The sequence below is a fragment of the Bubalus bubalis genome, chromosome 24 (assembly GCF_019923935.1).
Source record: "Bubalus bubalis isolate 160015118507 breed Murrah chromosome 24, NDDB_SH_1, whole genome shotgun sequence".
In the NCBI taxonomy this organism is placed as follows: domain Eukaryota; kingdom Metazoa; phylum Chordata; class Mammalia; order Artiodactyla; family Bovidae; genus Bubalus; species Bubalus bubalis.
The window spans coordinates 2,661,108-2,682,993 of NC_059180.1; the positions used below are offsets into that span (position 1 = coordinate 2,661,108).

At 54.1% G+C, this 21,886-nt stretch overlaps 1 protein-coding gene across 3 annotated transcripts in view; it reads left to right on the top strand.

Moving 5' to 3' along the window:
• SDK1 (sidekick cell adhesion molecule 1) overlaps window positions 1-21,886 on the top strand; it is a 628,823-nt gene that overhangs the window by 455,821 nt on the left and 151,116 nt on the right. For all 3 annotated transcript variants that reach the window (XM_045164319.1, XM_045164317.1, XM_045164318.1), the window contains exons 10-14: window positions 1,781-1,897; window positions 3,168-3,335; window positions 5,209-5,311; window positions 7,595-7,771; window positions 14,321-14,457. In XM_045164319.1, coding sequence (XP_045020254.1) covers window positions 1,781-1,897; window positions 3,168-3,335; window positions 5,209-5,311; window positions 7,595-7,771; window positions 14,321-14,457 — 702 coding nt within the window. The remainder of the gene's footprint in view (window positions 1-1,780; window positions 1,898-3,167; window positions 3,336-5,208; window positions 5,312-7,594; window positions 7,772-14,320; window positions 14,458-21,886) is intronic.

Here is a 21,886-nt window from a genome sequence, read left to right on the forward strand (position 1 = left end):
TCTTTAACCTCCCGTAGTTGCTTTTCTTCTAAAGCAAGTAGAGTTTAGTGATTATGGAATTCTCATGCTTGCCCTGTCTGGAAGCGAAATGCTGATGTCTTCAGGTGCGGGGGCCGTTCAGGAAATCAAATCACGGCCAGCGTGTGCATGGCCAGTGGCTCTTGTCAGCTGTGACTCAGAAGAGACTGGTGCAATATTGAGATATTCATGCATGCGTTTTGCTATTAGGAGTCACTTCCTCTGACCTTGCCCAGGGTCAAATTTCCCCTCCGTTGTGGAGTCTAGGAAACCAGTATCACTTCAAGCAGTAAAAGTAATACTGGGGTCTTAAGCTGGAAACTGAGTTTTGATCTATTAGAATTACCTGGGGATTCCCAGGTGGCATTAGTGGTAAGGAACCCGTCTGCCAGTGCAGGAGACGACATAAGAGACACGGGTTTGATCCCTGGGTTGGGAAGATCTCCTAGAGAAGGGAAAGGCAACCCACCCCAGTATTCTTGCCTGGAGAATCCCATGGACAAAGGAGCCTGGCGGGCTATGGTCCATGGGGTCTCAAAGAGTGAGACTCGACTGAGTGTCTGAGCCCGGAATTACTTAAGCCTGTTCTGCAGCAGGGGGCCAGGGTGTGTGGGGCAGGGACTACACAAAGCCAGTAACTGCTTTCGGCTCTGAGGGAGGTGGTTTCTGTTGCCCCCACTCACCTCTGCTGTCGTAACCTGGAGGCGGCACAGACAGGTCTGAGCAGACATGGCTGTTCACAGGCTTCATTTACAGAAACAGGGACGGACTGGACCGGGCTCAGGGGGGAGGCCACAGACCCCGCTCTCATGGGAGACCCAGGGAAGACCACCTGATCCCACCCAGCCTCAGCTCTATCTTCAAAACGTAGCCAGCTCAGCCCAGGTCACAGGGGTCTCAAGAGGATCAGTTTGGAAATTTAAATGAAAGTGCCACTTAACCTGGTTCCCATGACAACTGGAGCAGGAACAAATAAATACCTGTAATGATCATGCTACGTATCTGTTTTGTAAGTACAGGGCTTTGCAAAGTGGATTTTTTTTTTAATTAAAGCACTTTTCATGAAATAAAAATATAGTGTGCAAAACAATCAGTATCTATTTCTTCATTTAACAAGCATTTACTGAGCACCCATATCAGTTACTCTGGGCCTGTGAGGCTCAGGGACAAAGCTAAGATTCTTTTCTGAGGTCCTTAGACTCTGGTTATTTTAATGTTCAAAATGGATCCTAGGAAGTGTCAAAATGTCATCTCTTGGGTGATATTTAATATTCAGAAATTAGATCTCTCTCTATTTTTTTTAAACAATGAAAGCAGCTTGTTTGATTTCTGTAAATAAATGTCCATCTTCTCTTTAATGTTCATCTGAAAGCTCTGTGGTTCAGTGGTAAAGAACCCACCTGCCAATGCAGGAGACATAAGAGACATGGGCTGGGTTGATCCCTGGGTCAGGAAGATCCCCTGGAGGAGGGCCTGGCTACCCACTCCAGTGTTCTTGCCTGGAGAACCCCATGGACAGAGGAGGCTGGCGGGCTACAGTCCACAGGGTCACAAAAGCGTCGGCTGTGAAGCGACTGAGCATGCGTGCAGAGGCCCTGCTGCTCTCACCTCCTTGTGCTGGTGGAGGGTTACAGTCGGTCCTGAAGGGCTCCATCCTTTATCGCTGCAGCACCGTCTGCGGTTAGTTCTGTAAACACCCAGGCAGATGCCTCCTCCAGGCTGGCCTGAGCATTCCCGTCTCACTGTCGCATCCTCTGCCTAGATGTGGCCCCCGCCTTCACCCAGCTCCCGGTGGACACCACGGTGACCGACGGGACGACGGCCGTGCTCAGATGTGCGGTGTCCGGGGCCCCCCGGCCGGCCATCGTGTGGAGCAGAGGTAGGTGGCTCGCACCTGCCTCGGGAGGCGAGCCGGCGGGGCAGGGTTACCTCTGTTATTCCCACTCACCCACCCATTCTGTGACGAGGAAGATCCTGGGGAGCCAGACCAGCGAGACCCCACGAGTTCCACGGAGCTCACCGTCCGAAGAAGAGGCACATTTCCCTACCACACGTGGACAGCTCTTTCCTCTCCAGACCCTCCGTCAGTGCCTCGGGCCGGGTGGCCCCTTAAATCAGGGCGCCCGGTTTCAGCCCCTTTGTGAAGGAGGGAGGTCACAGCTAGGAGTACGTTCTTTGTTACCTTAAGCAAGCTGCTTCCAGCGCAGGATCACCTGCGTCCTCAGCGGACGTGTGCGAGGCTCAGTCTGACTCTATTTCCGTTCCTGTGTGGAGTCACGTCCCGGGCTCGTCACAGCACCCCGCCCCCCGCCCGGCCCCATCTACACCTCAGGCACCCCTGCCACTGAATGGATGGCACACGCGGTCCATCCTTGACAAGCCCCAGCTGAATTGGGTTCCTCCCCATAGATCATGCTTGATGGACTGTATCCAGGTGAAACCTCAAAACTTACACTTTTTTCTCACCCAGACAAGCCCTTGATGGCTTCCCAACTCTCGAAGGGGCCTCAGCTTATAGACACAAAGATCTGGGAAGCTACCGATTAATCGGAAAGAGGGGATTCTTTCATTTTAGATATTTTCTTCTTGTCTTTCCTGATTTAGAATGTAATAATAGCTTTAGATAGAAAATTTATATACACAAATAAAAAGGAAAATGTATATACAGAAAATTCAGAATCAGCACTCAGAGGAAGCCATCACATTTATGGATCATAATTTTTTAAAACTTTTTACTTTGTGTTGAAATTTAGCCAATTAACAGTGTTGTGATGGTTTCCAGTGAACTCTAAGGGCTTTGGCCAAATGTACACTTGGATCCTTTCTCCCCCAGACTCCCCTCCCATCCAGGCTGCCACATGAGGCTGAGCAGAGTCCCACGTGCTGTACAGGAGAAAGACAGCGGAGTGTACGTGTCCATTCACGGATCACCATTTTCTTAACTGAGTCTCTCCGCATTGGACAGTTAGGGTGTTCTTGGCTTCGGTTATCCTAATGACTGCTAAAGCAAACTGTTTTGGTTACTTTCGTGCGTATAGTTTCTACTTTCTTCCGATTATTTCCTCGTTTATCTTCCCGGCTGCAGCCACAGCATTGCATCTCCTCGAACGTTACAGTTCTCACGTCCCTGTTTTCTCTGTCATCCACAGGAAGCCACATTCTGGCCAGCGGCTCTGTGCGGATCCCCCGGTTCATGCTCCTGGAGTCTGGGGGTCTGCAGATCGCCCCTGTCTTCATCCAGGATGCGGGCAGCTACACCTGCCATGCAGCCAACTCAGAGGGCTCCCTGAACGCGTCCGCCACGCTCACCGTGTGGAGTGAGGACCACGGCCCACGCGGACCGATCTGTTACTAATGGTTTAATCAGCACATCGTCTGTGCTTGGGGATGTCAATGTGCCCTTGGACTCCCTAATCTAATCAAAGGAGAATCATTATTTTTACAACTAATTTAGAGAAATCTGTTGAGCAATTAGTCTTTTTCAGCTTCTAAAAGAATAATTAGAAAATGTATTCAAAGATTTAATGGAAGCATTTCAGGAGAGATAAAAGGTTAACTTGTTAAAGTCAGTAGAGTGGGGGTATTATGCCAAACTAGTTCAAATAACAAAACTGAGAAGTTGGCTAATTTTATACAAATCACATGAGAAGAATAGATCAAGAATTCAAATCCAAGGGGAAGTATTTTTCCCATACTGTAATTATAACCAACTAAAACATTCCTCATATATTAAGTATGGATGTTTCCTATGTGTAGGAGTGAACTATAACACTATTTCTGAAATGCAGAATAAATTGTTTTCCAGAACCTAGGGTTTGGATTACCAAGTATTCAGCTTCACCGGCTGATAAACTTTTCCCTGTCTGCTTCATTTGTATCCATATCACTGCAAAATTATTGTCCAAAACAGCCAGTAACAGTGCTCATTAATAGATTTTGCTAAAGCCATCTATATAAGGAGAGAAACTTTTAAGTGCATGAGTGAATAATTTTTTAAAATACCTTCCTTGAAGAAAAGCTAGAAAAAAAAGCACTTGTGCTTTATTTCATATCTGGCTTAAATTTCTATAATATAGTTGGTGTCCACTCTGATAAATGACCCTTCCTAATTTATTAGGTTTTCTAAAGATATCACTAGTTTTTTAAAAAACCATGAGTACAGCGTGCCCCCCCCAATATTGTTAAATATTTACTAGAAAAGAGGTTTTGTCCCATGGGATAACCTAATGTGTCAGCCACGTCTGATTCATCCAGCATCCCTCGAAATTAACTGTAAGTGTAAAAGCTTCTGGAAAACTGATGTCTGCATCTCTGTAGGTCATTCACCAGAGCATATTGTGGGTCTGCTAAGATGCAAAATTGTGATAACACAAGAATGGCTGGCACAGCCTCGTGTGGCCTGGGGTCTCCCCAGACACCCCTGCCCTGTCTGTCCCAGTGGGAGCAAACAGCAGCTCCCCTTTCATAGGCAGGAAAACCAAGCTCCGAGCAGAGGTGCTTCTCTGGATGCCCCACGGGTGAGCGGTCAGGCAGGGACCCAGCCTCCTGACCTGGGCTCCGGGCTCTTTCCTGCCTCAGAGCAGCGCTGGCCTCCAGGGTGTGCGGCATGGGGGCACAGGGCAGGGCTGTGGAGTGCGGGCAGGCGTTCAGGCCTGCACAGAGCACCAGGTCCCCCGCGCACTGGCCCCGGACTATCGGGCAAGAGACCCTGCAGAGCCGAGCACCGGTTTCCCCTCCTGGTCACTGGGAGAATCACAGCCCTTGCAAGGCTGTTGTAAGGATTAAGTAAACCCATAAATGAAAGTGCTTTGCAAAGCCATGAGGTGCAGTGTGGACCTTACCAGAATGTTGATCCTCTCGGGAAAGAATCCAGATTTTTCCTCAGAGCGTAGAGCCTGGTAGACACCTGCCTGGGATCTTGCTTCCCGTTTCCTTCTGGAGTGTGCCGAGGTCGGGGGATGACCTGGGGGGTGGGGGGCAGGAGGCCTGCCTGCCTCCCCGAGATGCAGATGGGCTTGCTTTCCATTCCCTGAACATCTCTGAGCGCTTCCGTCTATACTCGTTTTGCCAAGGTGAGAGGAAGCGAGGTTGTGACGTCAGATGACCAGTTCGTTACGCCCCAACCCCCCACCGAGGGAGGAAGCTCTCAGCCACAGGGTCCTGTCTGAGCTGCAGTTTGTGTCTTTGCAGATCGAACGTCCATCGTGACCCCTCCAGAGGACCGCGTGGTGATCAAGGGGACCACGGCCACGCTGCACTGCGGAGCCACCCACGACCCACGCATTTCTCTCCGGTCAGCTCCGTCAGTTACAGCATTAACATTCCGTGAGCTGGGGCCCTGAGGTAGAGATGAGAGGGGAGAATCTCGGGAGCTCTGATTTCAGCCACAGATCCCTGATTACAGCCTCGTACAGTCCCGGGCCCCTTCATTAATCACGCAGACCCCATTTCCCACTCCAGCCTTATGTGTTATTTACAGTGACCTGTGTTCCACTTCATGACTTCAATACAGCGTTTCATGATTTTTCTGCCAAGGTTAATACACTATCTGTAAAACGTGCTTGTCAGAGGCTGATACTTAATGAGAGAAAATTCCAGAGAGATCGAATGGGATTTCAGCAGTGTTTGCGCTGGGGCCAGGCTGGACCCGAGGGGTCTGCTCTACCGCAAGGACGGCTCCTGTGTATCAGGCAGAGAGGGAGCGCCACGTGGGGGAAGGCCCCACAGTGATCAACTCGCTTAGAGGAAAACACACGGAACGAGGGGAACCGGAGGATGTGAAGGCCCGCTCAGGGGCCGGTGACCCCGCCCCAGCTTTGTCTGACTCAGCCTGGAAGGTCATGATGAAGAACCTGACCGTCCAGGTGGACACGGGGCAGCAGACACAGGTGGCTGTCGACCACGAGCTTCTTCCCCAAGAGCCGCCACTTTCAGAAGAGTTTTTAATTTTCAGAACCAGCCTTGAGCATGCATCTAGAAAGAGGACACGGTCATCCTCGTGTTTCCACTGTGGCCTCAGCCCCAAAGGCATGCAGTCAGCCCTGACAGAACCGAGGTGTCCTCCTGCTTCCTCACATTCCACTCTGAGCAGGGGGAGAGGGCGGTGGACGCATAGACGCGTCACTACCTGGATGTGGAGCCCCGGCTGTTTTCTCTCTTCTTGGGCAGCTATTGGACAAATTGAGAATTGTTGTATTTCTATGTGCCTCTCTGGAGTTCCTCAGAGCTCAGAAATCAAGTTTGCCTTCCTTCCAAGAATGTTGAATGTAAAGCAAACACACAAAAACCAACAAATTAGAAGATAACCTAGAGAATTCTTGGATCCTAGAGAATTCATTCGTTTCTAAAGGACTTAGGAGTGTCACCCAATAAAGGACAAACAGGTATTTTCTGCTGCCCTAAGGCCACGAGAGAAACCCCTCAGATCTGTGTGGTTTTCTTGAAGCTCCTTATGTGGTTAAACAGAGTCGGAGCTCACTTCCTGAGAAGTGATTAAGTTGCTCACTCTGGGCAGCCCCCGCCTGGACACCCGGAGAGGCGCCGGCCCTGAGTGCTGCTCCCAGAGCGAGCAGCGGACTCCCCTCCTTCCCGCGGGGTCAGTCCCGCTCTGTCTGCGGGTGATGCCGGAAGAGCCGTGCGTCGACGCCTGTGCTCTGTGTGCATCAAGCCTGAAAGAACTGGGCGCGTTTTGGAAATCCGGTCCAGGATTTGGGAGAGGAGAGTCAGCACTGTGATCCCATCCAGCAGTGACCAGTGAGGGGCCCCTGCCCACCCACAGCCCCAGGCTGGCGGGCTCCTAGCAGCGTCTACACGTGAAAAGAAAAGCGTGCTAAAGCATCATAAGGAATGAAAAGAGAAGGGCGTGCAGTTTTAAGGACAGAATGGGTTTTAAGAAAGCGTGTTGACGGGGTGTGATGCGTTCTCTTCAGGAATTGGGGAATTCCGCCCTGGGGACTTTAACGCAGCCCTGCCCCGTCCAGCCTCACTCTGGCCTCCAGGATGTTCCTCCGCGGGAGGGGCAGATGTAGCGATGACAGGCATGACCACAAGCCCTCAGACTGCCCGTCCCGAACCGCAGGACTGAGCAGCGTCTGCCCTGGCCTTCAGTGTCCAGCTTTTAACTTCAGCATCTGCCTCTGTGTTTCGACCAAGACCTTAGGTTGCTTTCCTTTTTTTAAGGTGTAATTCCCATGTTAGGTACCACCCTTTAAAGAGCACATTTCCGTGGTTCTTACTATTTACTACAATACATTTACAAAGTCGTGCTGCCCGGGTGCTCTAGCGGTGAAGAACCCGCCTGCCAATGCAGGAGACGTGAGAGACGCGAGTTTGATCCCTGGGTCAGGAAGATTCCCCTGGAGGAGGGCATGGCCACCCACTCCAGCATTCTTGCCTGGAGAATCCCACGGACAGAGGGAGCCTGGTGAGCTACAGTCCATGGGGTCGCAAGGACTGGACACAACTGAAGCAGCGTAGCACACACGCATGTTCACAAGTCACCAATGGCTCACTTTTTAACAGAGGGGGAAGGTCGGCGGCCGGGGTCCTCACTCAGGCCTCTCTGCTTGGCCCACAGCTACGTGTGGAAGAAGGACAACGTGGTCATCGCCCCGTCCAGCAGCTCCAGGGTCGTGGTGGAGAAAGACGGGTCCCTCCTCATCAGCCAGACGTGGTCAGGCGACATCGGGGACTACACGTGCGGGGTGATCTCCGAGGGTGGGAACGACTCCAGGACGGCACGCCTGGAGGTGATGTGAGTACCACGCCTGCCTGCGCACAGCGTCACCACTCCTCCACGCTGGTCACACGGCAGTGGGTTGCACAACAGGGATCAGAGGCTGCTGCCCCGGGCCGTAGACACACACTCTTGCAGGGCTGGGGGTTTGGTCATCGCCCCGGGCCTCAGACGCGCACACTTACAGGGTGGGGGTCAGCAACCTTAAAGTCGGGTCGTGTCCGCCCTCAGCTTGGCTGGTTCACGATCGCTGTTCCTCCTCGATGATCCCCTCCGACCCTGCGTCCTGACGGACTGTTTACCCCGCCCTTCCACGCAATGCCCATCAGAATCTCCAGCCGGTAAGGGACAGCAGGCCGGCCCGGTGCCCCTGAGAGGAGGTGCATACCTCCCACCAGAACTCACAGATGTGGCAGGCGGGATGGGCAGCTGCCTGGTCTTCCGGAGTGGGGAGCCGGGGGGGCCACACTCGCCTCCCCCAGCCCCTCTCCTCATAGGCAGGAAGCTGAAGGGCCTGCTGACCAGGTCATCTCTGCAGCGTTTATTTGCTGTTGTTCAGTCGCTCAGTCGTGTCCAACTCTTTGTGACCCCATAGACTGCAGCACGCCAGGCTCCTCTGTCCTCCACTCTCTCTGAGAGTTTGCTCAGATCCACGTCCACTGAGTCAGTGATGCCGTCTAACCTCCTCACCCTCTGTCTCCCCCTTCTCTCTCCCCGGGACTGGAGGATGACACAGCTCTGCGTTTTGAGGCCTGGCCGTGTTTGGCATACCTGGGGCGCTCAGTGAATGCACATTGGTGGTTGAATGAACGTGTGTGTCGCGGGCCTCCAGTAGTCCTCCCAGCCAGTCTGCTCAGGCCTCTGGCCTTCCTGTAGGGGCCCCCCACCGCTTGAGGGTGCCCACCCTGCTCAGCCCTGGTCCCCTGTCTTCCTTTCCCCATCCACAGCTCACGGGAAGACCTTCCTAAAAATTGTTGATGATTCTGGCGTCCACGACCCATGAATCCACCTGACACACCGCGCTATTCACAGTTAAACTACCTTTGAGAACTCAGATCATCCATCACTGGTACCAAATAAATAAATGTTAGCATTTCATAAAGATTCTGTCAGCAGAAGCCAAACTGCACGCTTCCAGTGTAGTGGGCTCTTTTATTCTGCACAGCTTTTATGTTCTGCTGATTTACATATCTTCCCTACTATTTGCTTATTTGATTTCCTCTAAGTAAAATGCATTTTTTTTTTCAGCAAATGTTGCTGTATCTATAAAATAATGGGCTTTCTGAAATGGGAAAACACCTCATCTCCAAATACAGAAATACTGCAGCTTCGCGATTCAAACCAATTTCGGTGCGACTGGTTGCAGAGCCGGTGTGAGAGACAGCGGTCCTTGTGAATTGTTCATGTAATAAGCTCTCAGTTCTTCCAAATCGGAATGAATGGGGAAGGTTGTAGGTTAGAGCGCGCGTATCTTTAGATCCAATAAGGTCCTAACTCCAGGGCGTCGGCGATGGCAATAGTGATGAAAATAGTCATAACTCAGGATTGCGGGCCATCCGAGCGGCTCAGAGAACTTGCAAATCCAGCGCGTTAGCGTCTCCCGGATTCGCTCGGATGACAACAACCACAGTCTCCTGTTGCAGGAGTGACTGAGAGCTACTCTCGGCTAAATAGTGTCCTTCAGAAGAGCCTGAAAGCATGCTTCCCAGCCTCCCCTCTCAGTTAAAAGCCACTTTGTTAAATATAGAAATTAGAAACGTTACAAGTGGGCTTCTCAGGAGCAGGCCAGCCACTGGCAGCTCTCCTGTGGGCTTGCTCCATAGTTGGCGCCCTGGAGCGTCTGCTCTGTGTCAGCCTGGGGGGCAGGGGGGCTAGGGGACCCTGGTGGGGGGAGAAGCCACCATTGCAGCAGGGCCACTGGCTGCCCCCAAGCGATGCTGGCCTGGGGGCCCCTCCCCAGCTCCCATGCTGCAGCCTCGGTCTTCTCACCTGTGAATGGGGTGCGTTGTCGTTTACCTTGAAGGATGGCGGTAAAGTTTGACTGGACTGGCCAGGAGCCCCACTCAAGGGGGACAGTCAGTCCCAGTTCTTACTATGCCTCACCATCTCATAAAAAAATACTCCTCTTTTCATCAACAGCACCCCCCCACACACACTGGGGCCAAGAGCTGTCTCTCTTTCGCCTGCTTTGTTTCTGCCTGAAGTCTGTGGCCCTCGGACGTACCAGGCGTGTCTATGTACCACGGAGGCCTCAGTGCCTGGAACAGGTGGCCCATCAGTGTCCGAGGAAGCCCCGCTCCACTTAGCAGATTGAGACAGGTTTGGGTATTTGGTGCCACCAAGGAGGATTAATTTCAGAGGGGTCTGCCTCACCCCCTCCCAGAGAGGAGAGGTCTCTGCAATTCCAGAGGGTCTCATGACACATCTGACCAATTAACAGCACGCAGTCTTGGTTATGCTGGTCACCGGCCGTGTTAGTTGCGTCTGTCCTACCGGTTTGCTGGGGCCTTACAGGAAGAAACCGGGTCTGGGGGGACTGCAGACCCCCGAAGCTTCTTGCTGTATTGAGCACCCCAGAGGGACCAGACACCAAGGCTCTGTGGGTTGACTGTTAATCATTTAAAAACCCAATTAGCACCGCGTCTTTCCTTCTGAGACCAGAGACTAATTCCTCTGAGCCAGAGTACAGAGGAAAGCCTCATTTACGGAGCGGCTGGAGACGCGGCCCCGAGGCAGTGGGAGAGGTTTCCTTCACTAGAACCGCTTCTGACAAAGCCGTAATACAGAGCGAACAATTTAGTGCCATTTCTCAAGAGCTATCGAGCCCCCACTGCCTTCATCCTCAGAGTGAAGTCAGAGAAGATGGATTTCACCAAGGCGTCGTTTGTCCGCTCAAGGGGCAGGCCTTTTCTATAGGAAAATGCTCATTGGCCCCTCTCCCTCCTGGGCAGCCCCCCGCGGGTACCCCTTCACCATCCGCTTCCTCTTGGGTCTCTCCCCAGCTGGTTTTTTCCAAACACACCTCATTGCCTCGCCGGCCGCAGAGGCCAGGCCCGGTTGTTGGTAATTTCTGCCATTACCGCGGCCTAGTTCCCCGATGGCGAGCTCTCTTCAGACCGCGCAGTGACTCAGCACGGGCTTCGCCCCCACGTCCTCAGATCCTTTCGTTTGTCACCCCATCTGCATGTCAGGGTCGCGAGTCACTCTGCTGATCATTTATCTCCTTTCCGAGCTGGCAGAGACATGCTGCGACACCCTCTCCTGCTATCAGATAAGATCCTCCGAAATGGATTCAGAATATCGGAAAGCCTCATTTGTCGGCTGTGGATGGGTTAGTCGAGTATTTCACCAAGCTTAATTTTCCAGATAACCGAAACTTATCATTTAAAGAAACAGTGTACGTTTCCAATGTATATTACAGAGTTCTTTGCATTGTGAAACCGGTAATATTGAACCGGAGATATGCTAGAGAGGAATTCCAAATGGGAATCAGAAGAAATCTAAATTTAAAAAGAGAAATCTAAATCAAAAAAAAATCTAAATTTCCTTCCGACTTGGAGTCCTGTGATGTATGTAAAAACCGCACTTTGCATCGGCCGTCCTCCGGGGGTGACCGTGACTTGGGCAGTGGTGGACGAGGGCTCGTTATCCCCAGCTGTGTCCCAAACGGCGACGTCCCTGGGCACCGCTGGCTGTAGATCTCGGTACCGGCGCTAAATGTCTCAAGGCTACTTTGCCTTTTAAGTTCCTAAGTCTCCCCAGTCTTTCTAGAATTCTCCGCTCACCCGTCCGCCGCAGGCTCGGGGCTGTGTTGCTGCTGTCCGGCGTGCCCCCTTTCCGCAGGCCCTGTGCTCCTCCCCTTGGTGGCCGTTCAGGGGCCAGGAGGCAGGACCCCAGACCCGCGCCCCGGGTGAGATGGATGGACCAGGGCCTTGTCCAAGCTGGCTCCAGGGCTTCCTGAGAGGACGCCTGGACGGGAGGCTGCCTGGAGTGACCAGCAGACATGGGGTGGTGAGCAGCCCGCCGTCTCAACGGCACTCCGGCCCCAGGAAGAGAGCCGTCCACTCACCTGTCAGATGGGTTGTTGCTAAGCGCACCCCATTTAGGCTGAGAGGCATGATCTGACGCTGAGCAGAGACCCGGGGTCTTCCGGGCTGTGGGAACGTTAGGATCGGACCCCTGGTAACCCCCGGGACAGGGTGTGCGGAGACGCTCCAGGCCACGGCCGACTCTCCTCTTCTGCAGAAGGAGCCTGTCCCTTCCCGCCGCCCCCTGTCCTGTCCATCCCTCCACAGGGACAGGAGGACCGCTCTGTGAGGCTGGTCCCGGGCCCGCCGTGCGGCCCTCCTCCGGCTGCCATGTCTTCCCCGGACCCCACCTGCGTCAGCCCCGGCCGCCTGCCTCCTCTGACCACTGACCAGCCTTGCCGCTCACCTCTTCTCCCTCCTGAGGTTACACAGAGCACCCTCTGACAGTGCGTCCCCAGGACCCTTTCTAGCGAGCTGCCCTCAGGGTCCCGGTTCTAGCCCCAGAAAGCCAGCGTCACACCGACAGCCAGAAATTCTGGACCCGGGCCTCCCTCACTTGCCCCCTTCCTTAACGCAGTGCAAGCCCTGTGTTCCCCCGCTGCAACCCCACGGCGCCCCCGGCCCTGCCTGTGCCCCCAGCGGCCACTGCCCACCCGGTCCTCCGTCTTCACCCCCGATGCCCTCGTCCTCGGCCCCCGCCTCTCCCGCAGGGCACTGCCTCTCAGCTGCTGTCCCCGTCATGGCTCCCCAGCTGGGCGCTCTGGGCGGCCAGGGCCAGGGCCACCTTCTGGCTGTGTCCACACCCGGGAGGGCGGGCTGGAGAGGGCTCACTTCCTCCCTCTGCCCCGGCGGGGTCAACACACCCACCCTCTCCCTGTCCCCTGCATGCCGCTCAGCTCCAGGCATCAGTGACGTGGGGTGGACAAGGCTGCTTGGCAGAGGACAAGGGCCCGTGGTCCAGCACATGCCCTGGCCCTGCTCTGTGGGCTTCACGACATTTGTCCAGCTGAAAAGTCTATCAATTACAGAGAGAGTCGAGGTAGGCGTGATGAGTTCTGCTTGAGTCTGGGGCGAGGGGGCTCAGAGGGTCCCCACAGAGGGGAGACTGGGCTCTGGAGGCTGGGCGAGTGATGGGTTATGGGCTTGGTCCCCGCAGGCAGCGCTGTGCTCGAAGGAGAGCGCCTGGAGGGCAGTGCTGGCTGATGAGTGGGGAGGGGGCGCTGCTGAGGGCAGGGGAGCGGCGTGACTCCCAGCAGAGCGCAGGGTTCTGGGCAGCCCGAGCCTCACAACTCCGGGAGCTCTGGTGTTGTGGACAGAGCAGAGGGGCCCCTCTCCTGATTTAAAACTCAGTTCACAATTAAAGAGAAAACAGGACGACGTTTCAGGCCCGAGTTCATCCTTCGTGGTACTGATTTAAAGTCGCGGTCTACATGAGAAATATTAGTTTGTTTATAAACCGCAGGGGTGGTTAGAGAGAGCTGTGTTTCTTAGGTAGCTGCAAGCACGTAACAGCTTAATAAATTTCCGAGGGTAATGAGTACATTTTTTAAATTAAAAATATCAAGTATAATTATGGCTTTCTGTGCTGGCCTGTGTGGGTCAGCAGTAATTGATGTGTAAGAGACACCAGAGCTGGCTGGTGGATGAAACAGGTCACACCCAGCGTCCCCTTTCCGGCCCCCTCCCCTCTCTGGCAGGGTGAGGAGCCAGTCCTAAGGTCCAAAAGGCAGGGCCGTGCCCCAGGGCCCAAGGGGCGAAGGTTAAACATGGGCCTGGCAGCGCGGGAGTGCAAGGTCTCAGGCCCGTCGGTGGCAGAAACCACACAACTGGGTTTTGAAGCTTCACCATCAGTAAATCCCAATGAAGACCCTTCTGCTTGTGACTTCTTTCCAGAATTCATCTGCTTTGTGTTTCCATTTTATGGCCTTGCTGACGGGTGGTTCACTGTTTCCATGGGTTTTCAGTTAGCGTTTTCACCGCAGTGGCCTTTCAACGCCTCTCCCAATCTCCATTACCCAACAGAACCAGGGCGACCGTATAACTGCACACGCCCAGTTGCGAGACGGCCACGCTGTCCCAGGACACATATGGGCATTTTGGCTGGTGACTCCAGATAGCTGGTGTCGGGAACTTCCACAGTCGACCCTGTTTCCCGGGCCTTTTCCTCGTGCGTGGCTTGCTGTGTTCCCATTAACAGCGTCTCGCTGCAGAAGCAAATTGGTGACCAAGTTTTCTCAATTAAACCATCTACTGTATGAAATGGGCCCTCCCCACTCGATTTAAGCGACAGTCGTTAGTTGTTTAATCCCTACCAGAGGGATTAAATCAAATTACGTTTGGAAAATAAAACACGCTGTGAGTGGTGATGGTTCTTGTTTTTTGTGGGGGAGAAGGGCAGCGAGTCATTAGTATTTGTGTTCGGGGCCTGCTTGCTCTTTCCCAGACATCACACCCCAGGAGCCAGCAGTGTGAGAGCCAGGAGGTTATCACATGATTCTGATACGTGCTTTTTTTTTTTCTTTCTTCCTTTGTATCCAAGTGAGCTGCCTCATTCACCCCAGAACCTCGTGGCCAGCCTGAACCCTGCGCACAGCCACGCTGTGGTGCTCTCCTGGGTCCGACCCTTCGACGGGAACAGCCCTGTTCTTTACTACATCGTGGAGCTGTCCGAGAACAGTAAGTAGCGAGGCGGCCGTGTCGCCATGGGCAATAATCAGAGTTCTCCCCGGCTCATAAGGTCTTTAACCTTTCCTTCTGGCTCAGACCCACACCAGCCAGCGAAACGCTCCAGATGCTTTACAGAGTTTCAAATGGAAACCGCGGCTCAGGCTTCGGGAAAATGAAAGGGCAGCGTGGGCGCCGAGGCGGGCAGCAGCAGGAGTGGCCCCAGGGCCTCCCTGGGTGGGTGCCGGGGTCCATGCTGAGGGCCTGGGGCTGTGCCCGCAGGGGCGCCCAGTCTGCGTGGGGTGGAGAGGACCCCGCAGGAGCGGCCTCTTGCCATCAGGATCCTGACATAGCCGACTCCCGTGGGCGTCGTCTCCTTGAAATCAGGACTCTGTTTCCGTCGTCTTTGTGCCCTTAATAGGCACTCACGGATGAACGGGGTCAGGTTCCCTGGTGGATTCCCGGAGGATGTACTCGGGTCATAGTCACCAACCCTGGCCGTGAGGGAGGTGCCCTGGGGTGCCCGGGTTACATAAAATAGGGCACGGCTTCACGTGCACGCTGGCTGTTCCCTCAACAGTGTGCATGGCTGTTGGCTCTTTGTCAGACATCTTGCCTATGTAAGAAGCAGGCTTTACATACAGTCATTCATTCCATCCGTCCATCTGCCCAGTACTTAGTCCTGCTTGGGCGTCTGCTCTGCACCAGGCGCTCTGCTGGGTGCTGGCTGCACGCTGACATGGTCAGCCTCAACCCCTGACAGAAGGACGTGGTCAGATGCGTCCTCGCATCCGCCGTGCTGCGCTCTCCCATTGAGGTACCTTCATTCCAAGTGCCGTGGGGAGACAGTGGGGAGAGGGCCCAGACGGGAGACGGTCGGACGGTGCCCCTAGCGGGTGGGCGTGGCGGGAGGCCGGGGCAGGCGAGGGCAGGGGGCACCGTGTCACCCGGAGGCGTGTGGAAACAGCTTCAGAAGTGAGGACAGCGTGCAGGAGGGGCCAGGATGCCGAGAAGGTGATCGAGGGCATCCTCTGCCCCCAGCTCCCCTGCTGGGCCTGCCTGAGCTGGCCACTGCCCAGATGCTTTCCCTGAGAGCCTCTAGAGGAGAGTCCTGAGTAGTCCACACCGTATCATGACTACGTCGAGCATCGTTACCACAAAGACTCTGAAGTGGAGAGGACCGTTCTCTCCGGCTGGCCCTGACTTCGTCTGCGGCCTGGGCCAAGTCAGCCCACTTGTCAGTGGGCAAGTCACACGTCTCCCTGCTGAGCAGATAGCAAGACAAGCGCTATCATCTGGGCCAACGATCTGGGGTTTATTTCTATTAGGGAACAGTGCCCTTAAGAAGCCCGTGAACATGCTGGCTAATCACGGTCAGAAAGAGCCGCTTAGCAGCTCACTGCTAAAATGGAGATGGTGTTTGGCCGGCGCTGAGGGCCGTGCCAGCGGACGGTTCTAAGTAACCCCATCCGACAGTCCCCACGTCCCACTTCTCAGGGTACTGGCCGCCGCCAGCGCCGCCTGGCAGGCAGAGTCAGCCTCCGTCCTCCTGGAAGTGGGTCCTGCAGGGACCACTCTGGCGTGGCTCTGTGGCGGAGGCAGGTGCTGGGTAACACCTGCCCTCTCGACACGCCAGCGTCACAGGACGGCCTCGTCAGCACGTTCACGGAACAGAACTCTGAAGCTGCCGCCACAGTGTGTCCAGGTGCCGGCCCAACCCAAAGCCCGTTTGTGCGGAGCGTGGCCCCTGCAGGCGTCCCAAGCTCCTCCCAGGGAGCTGGTCGTTCTCTGGTCCCAGGCGTCTCTGCCAGAGGCCAGGGCCTGGAGAGAACTGCCACATCCCAAGGCCCAGCCCAAGGGACGAGCCTGCTGGGCTGAGGGGGGAAGGCCCAGCAGGGCCAGGGGGGCCCAGCAGACCCTCCATGGCAGTCCAGTGGTTAAGACAGCCCTCTTCGACTACATGGGGCACAGGTTCAATCCCTGGTCAGAGACCTAAGGGCCCACAGGCTGTGTGACTCAAACAAAGGAAAAGAGAGAGGGCAGGGGACCCTGCAGACAGGCTGAGGACTGTCACACAGCAGGAGGGCGTGGCCTGCTCTAAAGTGCTGGTCGAGTTTGATCAAGACTAGTCTTTAAGGTTGGTACAGTCCCACGGGGGACTCAGCTCGTTGAGCTGAGCACTGAAATATAGGTCAGAGTCTCTGAAAAACTTGAAAATAATTACAGCGAGCACTTGAAAAATCATGAGGGTGGTTTAGAAAACGACCATAGTATCAACCTATGCTTGTTTCATTTCATTTTTTTCTGCTGCTCCCCCTTTTTTTCCCTCCAAATTTTGGAAATGATTTTATATTACTTTTTTGAGAAATACATACATATATATTTATGTATGTGTGTATATGTTTTTTAAAAAAACTTACCTTTAGTATTACTCTGTGGATGTACAGTTCTCAGAGTCAATCCAGGTTTTATAGCGTATGTAATTTTGGAGATTTTGTTAAGAAAAAAACCATTCAGGGCTTCCCTGGTGATCCAGTGGTTAAGAATCCACCTTGCAACATAGGGGACGTCGGTTCAATCCCTGGTCCAGGAAGATCACATATGCTGCCGAGCAGCTAAGTGGTCCCGTGCACCCCAACCGCTGAGCCCATGTGGTGCTTCTCCTGAAGCCCAAGTGTCACAGAGCCCCCTGCTCTGCAACAGGAGAGGCCACTGCAGCGGGAAGCCCACACGGCACCTGGAGAATAGCCCCCACTCACCTCAATTAAAGGAAGCCGCCCAGCAGCAAAGACCCAGCACAGCCAAAAATAACTAAGTAAAATTACCAGAGAAGGCAATGGCACCCCACTCCAGTACTCTTGCCTGGAAAATCCCATGGACGGAGGAGCCTGGTGGGCTGCAGTCCATGGGGTCGCTGAGGGTCAGACACGACTGAGCGACTTCACTTTCACTTTTCACTTTCATGCATTGGAGAAGGAAATGGCAACCCACTCCAGTGTTCTTGCCTGGAGAATCCCAGGGACGGGGGAGCCTGGTGGGCTGCCGTCTATGGGGTCGCACAGAGTTGCACACGACTGAAGCGACTTAGCAGCAGCAGCCATGGCAAGTATAATTACACATAAAAAATAAAAACATTCAAAGGTGAAAGGACCCCCATGGGGATCTTGGGCAGGGCCAGTGCAGATGAGGGCCAAGAGCTCAACGTGCCCCTGGAGAGGGCATCGGGTGACCGCTCTCACAGTCGGTGAGGCCCAACCCCCTGCTCTCAGTGCACCCCAAAGGCAGCAGGTCCCCAAACAGGAGAGGCTCCCGTGAGCCCTGACAGGAAGGCCCACTTTGCAGAGTGTGAGCTCCAGGAGAGTCCCGCAGCCTTCAGTCCCGGCTCTCCACGTCCAGCTAGCATGCACCGGGCATGCCTGGTGGCCACACACCGCAGCCCCACCATCGTCCCTGCAGGACACCTGATGTCCAGTCCAGGCCCACACGCCCCGGTCCACACTGCCCTGTTAACTGGCTGGCCTTCCCTGCTCCCCACCTCCTAAACATTTTATTTCAGAACGTTTGGGTTTACAGAACAATCGTGGGGAGAGAGTTCCCCAAACCCCACGCTCGGTTTCTCCTCTCATTAACTTGCCTTTGTGCAGGACGTTGTCAAAATCAGTTAAGCCGATGTTGCCGTACGATTGTTACCTAAAGACCAGGTTTTATTCCATCTCCCCAGCATTTTGCATGCATCCGTTTCTGTCCCAGGACCCCACCTGGGCCCACACCCCATTCGGGGGCCTTGGGCGTCTCCGTGGGCTCCTCCTGGCCTGGCAGGTTCTCAGACTTACTCTGACGTGGATGGTGGTGGCAATCTGGGGACGAAGGGGAGTGTCGGAGGTCCTCTCACCGTTAGGCTGGGGCGAGGGGTCTGGGGCGGGACCACAGGGCGAGGCGCCCTCTCACCGCCCCGCCCCCACCAGGCACCGCTCTCAGTGCGGCTGCTGCTGGTGCTGCGGACGGGCCTGTGATGGGGGAGCTGCAAATGAGGGGTGCCCGGGTTGCCTCCTCCGTGGCCCCGTCCTGAGTGTGCGCCGTCAGCCTAAGAAACCCAGAGCACTTGCATCTCACGTCCACATGGCCAGCCCCGGCTGGGAGAGGAGACTCTCCTCTGAGCGTGACCTCCCCGGACCCCGAAGGTGATGGTCCAGCTCCCCTTCTGCATGCTCTCTGTGACCGAGCCCTTGGCTTTCCTGCTGCAATACCGAGCAACTGCCAGACGTCGAAACAACAAACATGTACCTATCTGGAAGTTTCCACGACATGGGAGGATCAGGCTGTCATCCGTGCCTCCATTTCCCATATGTGGATGCGGACGATGGTGCCCACTGCAGGTCACCATGGAGCCATCCCACAGCGCCTGGCACGGCAGGTGCTTCCCGAGAAAAAGGACGAATTCGGGCCCTGGGGTGAGTCAGGCCCTCTTCTAGGTGCTGGGGCTCTGACAGTGAGTCAGATGCATCCGAGTGGAGTTTATCTCCTGGGTGGCTATTTAAGTGGGTGCGTGTGAGCGCGTGCTCCTGTCGCTCAGCTGTGTCCGACTCTTTCGGGACCCTGTGGACTTGCCCGCCAGGCTCCTCTGTCCATGGGATTTCCCAGGCAAGAATACTGGAGTAGGTTGGCCATTGCCTTCTCCAGGGGATCTTCCTGACACCGGGATTGACCCGGCGTCTCCTACATTGGCAGGCGGATTCTTTACCACTGAGCCACCGGGGAAGCCCCGCTTAGATGGATGTCTCTTCTTATTATAATTCTTACAATAATCCTTCTGTTTCAGGAGAGACAGAGTGCAGACAGCTGCAGCCAACTCAGCAGTGGGATTACAATTAGAAAAATGATAAATTCGCATCTTGATTTTCCACTTAGCTCTCTCAGTAACCTGGGGGAAGTTGTTTTAAGGAAAGCATGTTCGTTCTTATTTGTAGCAAAAGATACAAGGGACAGCATCAGTGAGATCTGGTCGTTCCACCTACCAAGTGTGCAGCTGAAGACAGTCGTAATGCTCGCTGCTGGCAATGCTGTGACAGAACAGTCACTTTCTAAAAACTTTTCATCAGGAAAAATACTAAATACGCACAAAGGTGCAGAGTATTCTTGTGTTCGGTTTGGAAAACCATCAATAGTTGATGGTATTTGTTTCATCAGTTCCCCCATTCTTTTTGCTAGAGTATTTTAAAAGAAGTCCCAGAGATCTTGTCATTTCATCCGTACGTGATGCAGTAAATACTCAAACAGGGACATCAAACAACATTAATAGAATCCTTAATATCATCTTACACTCAGTCCACCTTTAAGTGTCCCTATTTAAAAAAAAAAAGCCTTTCACAGTTGACTTGCTTGAATCAGGATCCAAACCAGGTCCAGCTGTCGTGTTGGTGGCTTTGCTTCTTTCATCTCTTAATCGACTTTCCCTGTTTTCACCCCCCGCCCCGTGCCCTGCCCTCCTGCCCACCCCCGTCCCCTGCTCTCCTTGGCGCACAAGCCAGGGCACTTCCTGTCCAGTGTCTCCAGGCTCTGGCTGCTTGCTTCCTCCTGGTGCCATCTAATTGGTTCCTGCATCTTTGTTACCGCCCAGACACACTCAGCCTCTGGTTTTGTGTGCCTTCTTGGTGCACACACACGCACACGCGTGTGTGTGTGTATGTGTGTGTGTACTTCCTGGGTGCTACTGGGCACCCTGTACCTCGTCACACGAGGAGACAGTGGAAGCCCTGCTGCTCTGCTCTCAGTGACGTTGGACTCCCCCAGGAGGCTAGGCGGTGGCAGCCCATATGTCTGGGTAGAAGTTACTTAAACTTCCTGGAGCCTTGATTTCTTGGCCTGTTAAGCAGGGAGAGAGTGCCTCCTCCCCTAGAGGTCTAGTGTGGTCATGGATGTGAAACAGCCTCCAGAAGGCAGACGGCAGCACAAACATTAAGTATTAACAGTAATAACAGTTCTTTTGGCAATTAAGGAAATTTTCTTTGGAAATGAGTTTCCTTCCTCAAGTACCTTTAATTGAGAAAATGGTGATGCTCTTTTTTTTTTTTTTTTAATCGAAAAAAAGCTTTCAGTATGTTTGGGAAGATTGAAAACCACCAGCTTTTTAACCAACAGACAGAGTGGAGGGGTGATTACCGCCTTCTGGTTTCCGGGCACTGGAAGCCAGTAAAAAAGCTCAGTGATGCCCATCTGTGGAGCAGAGGTTTGTTTAATAGCCCAGCTGGGAAAGACTGGAATTCCTTAGTCTTCTAGATCAGAGGAGCAAGGGGCATCCCCAAGGGGGAGGAAAAAAGCTATTGAGACTTTTACAGGGTGGTTTCCCCTGTTGAAAGGTTCTTCTGCGTTCCAGCCCTAAGAGAAGCATCTTGTGGTACTTTTCTGTGAGGACCTGAGGAAGAATCTTTTAAAGGGATTTTGCATTATTGATTGTCAGGAACAGAGTTGCTACTTAAATTTTAACACTTCTCAGCAAGCTAGCAATTCCAAAGCTTGTGAATGAGCAAATCCTCCCTACAACCACTTTTTTTTTTTTTTTTTTTTTTGACAAATCAGAGTGCCCATGAGATGGATCGGGTTCATTTGTATTAGTTTTCAGTTTAATCTCTCTTCCTGCCAGATCTTTTATCTTCGAGCAGGAGAGGGAAAAAGAATAAAGAAAGAATCCTATAGATGCAGCAGGAAGACCGAGCAAAGCCCCAGGGTCTGGAGCAGATTAATAGGCCCTGTTGTCAAATCAGACTGGGCAGCAGCTCCTGCAGCTCGGGCTGCACTTCAGGAGCTGTTTACACCCCGCGTGAACAGATGGCCCTGAGCCAGGGAGCCGCGTGGGCCGAGTCGGGGATCGGGGTGGGGGGCGGGGCCTGCGTGGGGCTGGAAGGGGGTTCCTGCCTGTGCAGTTCATCCTTTAGTCCACGGGCTGGACCGCAGTCCTTCTGACGCTGCCCCTTTGTGAAATGGCCGCCATACCTGGCTGAGCAGGTGAGCTGTTTGCTCCCAGACCCTGCCGTCTGCAGAAAGAGAGGGATGAAGAGACGCTTTCTTGCGTCGTGTCGCTCAGGGCCCCGCGAGAGCAGGAATGCTGTCGGCTTGTGGTCAGGGGGCCTTTACACGGGAGAGCTGACCGAGGAGTGGGGCGGGGAACTGAGTGACCAGGGGCCGGCGGAAGCGGGGCCAGACTCGCCCGTGGCCACAGGGCCCAGGGGCCGCAGAGCCCAGGGAGGGGCTGTGCAGAGCTGCCCCCAGAGAAGAGAAGGGGACTTTGGCGTGAAGAAAGCAGACAGTGTCTCCAGTAAGGAGGGAAGAGCACCCCCTTGCCCGACAGGCCCCCAGGGCACAGGCAAGGTGGGGACAGTCGCGAGGGTCTGGGTGAAGACAGAAACGTCCAGCAGAGTCCCCAGCGGGGCCAGGCCCGGGCCAG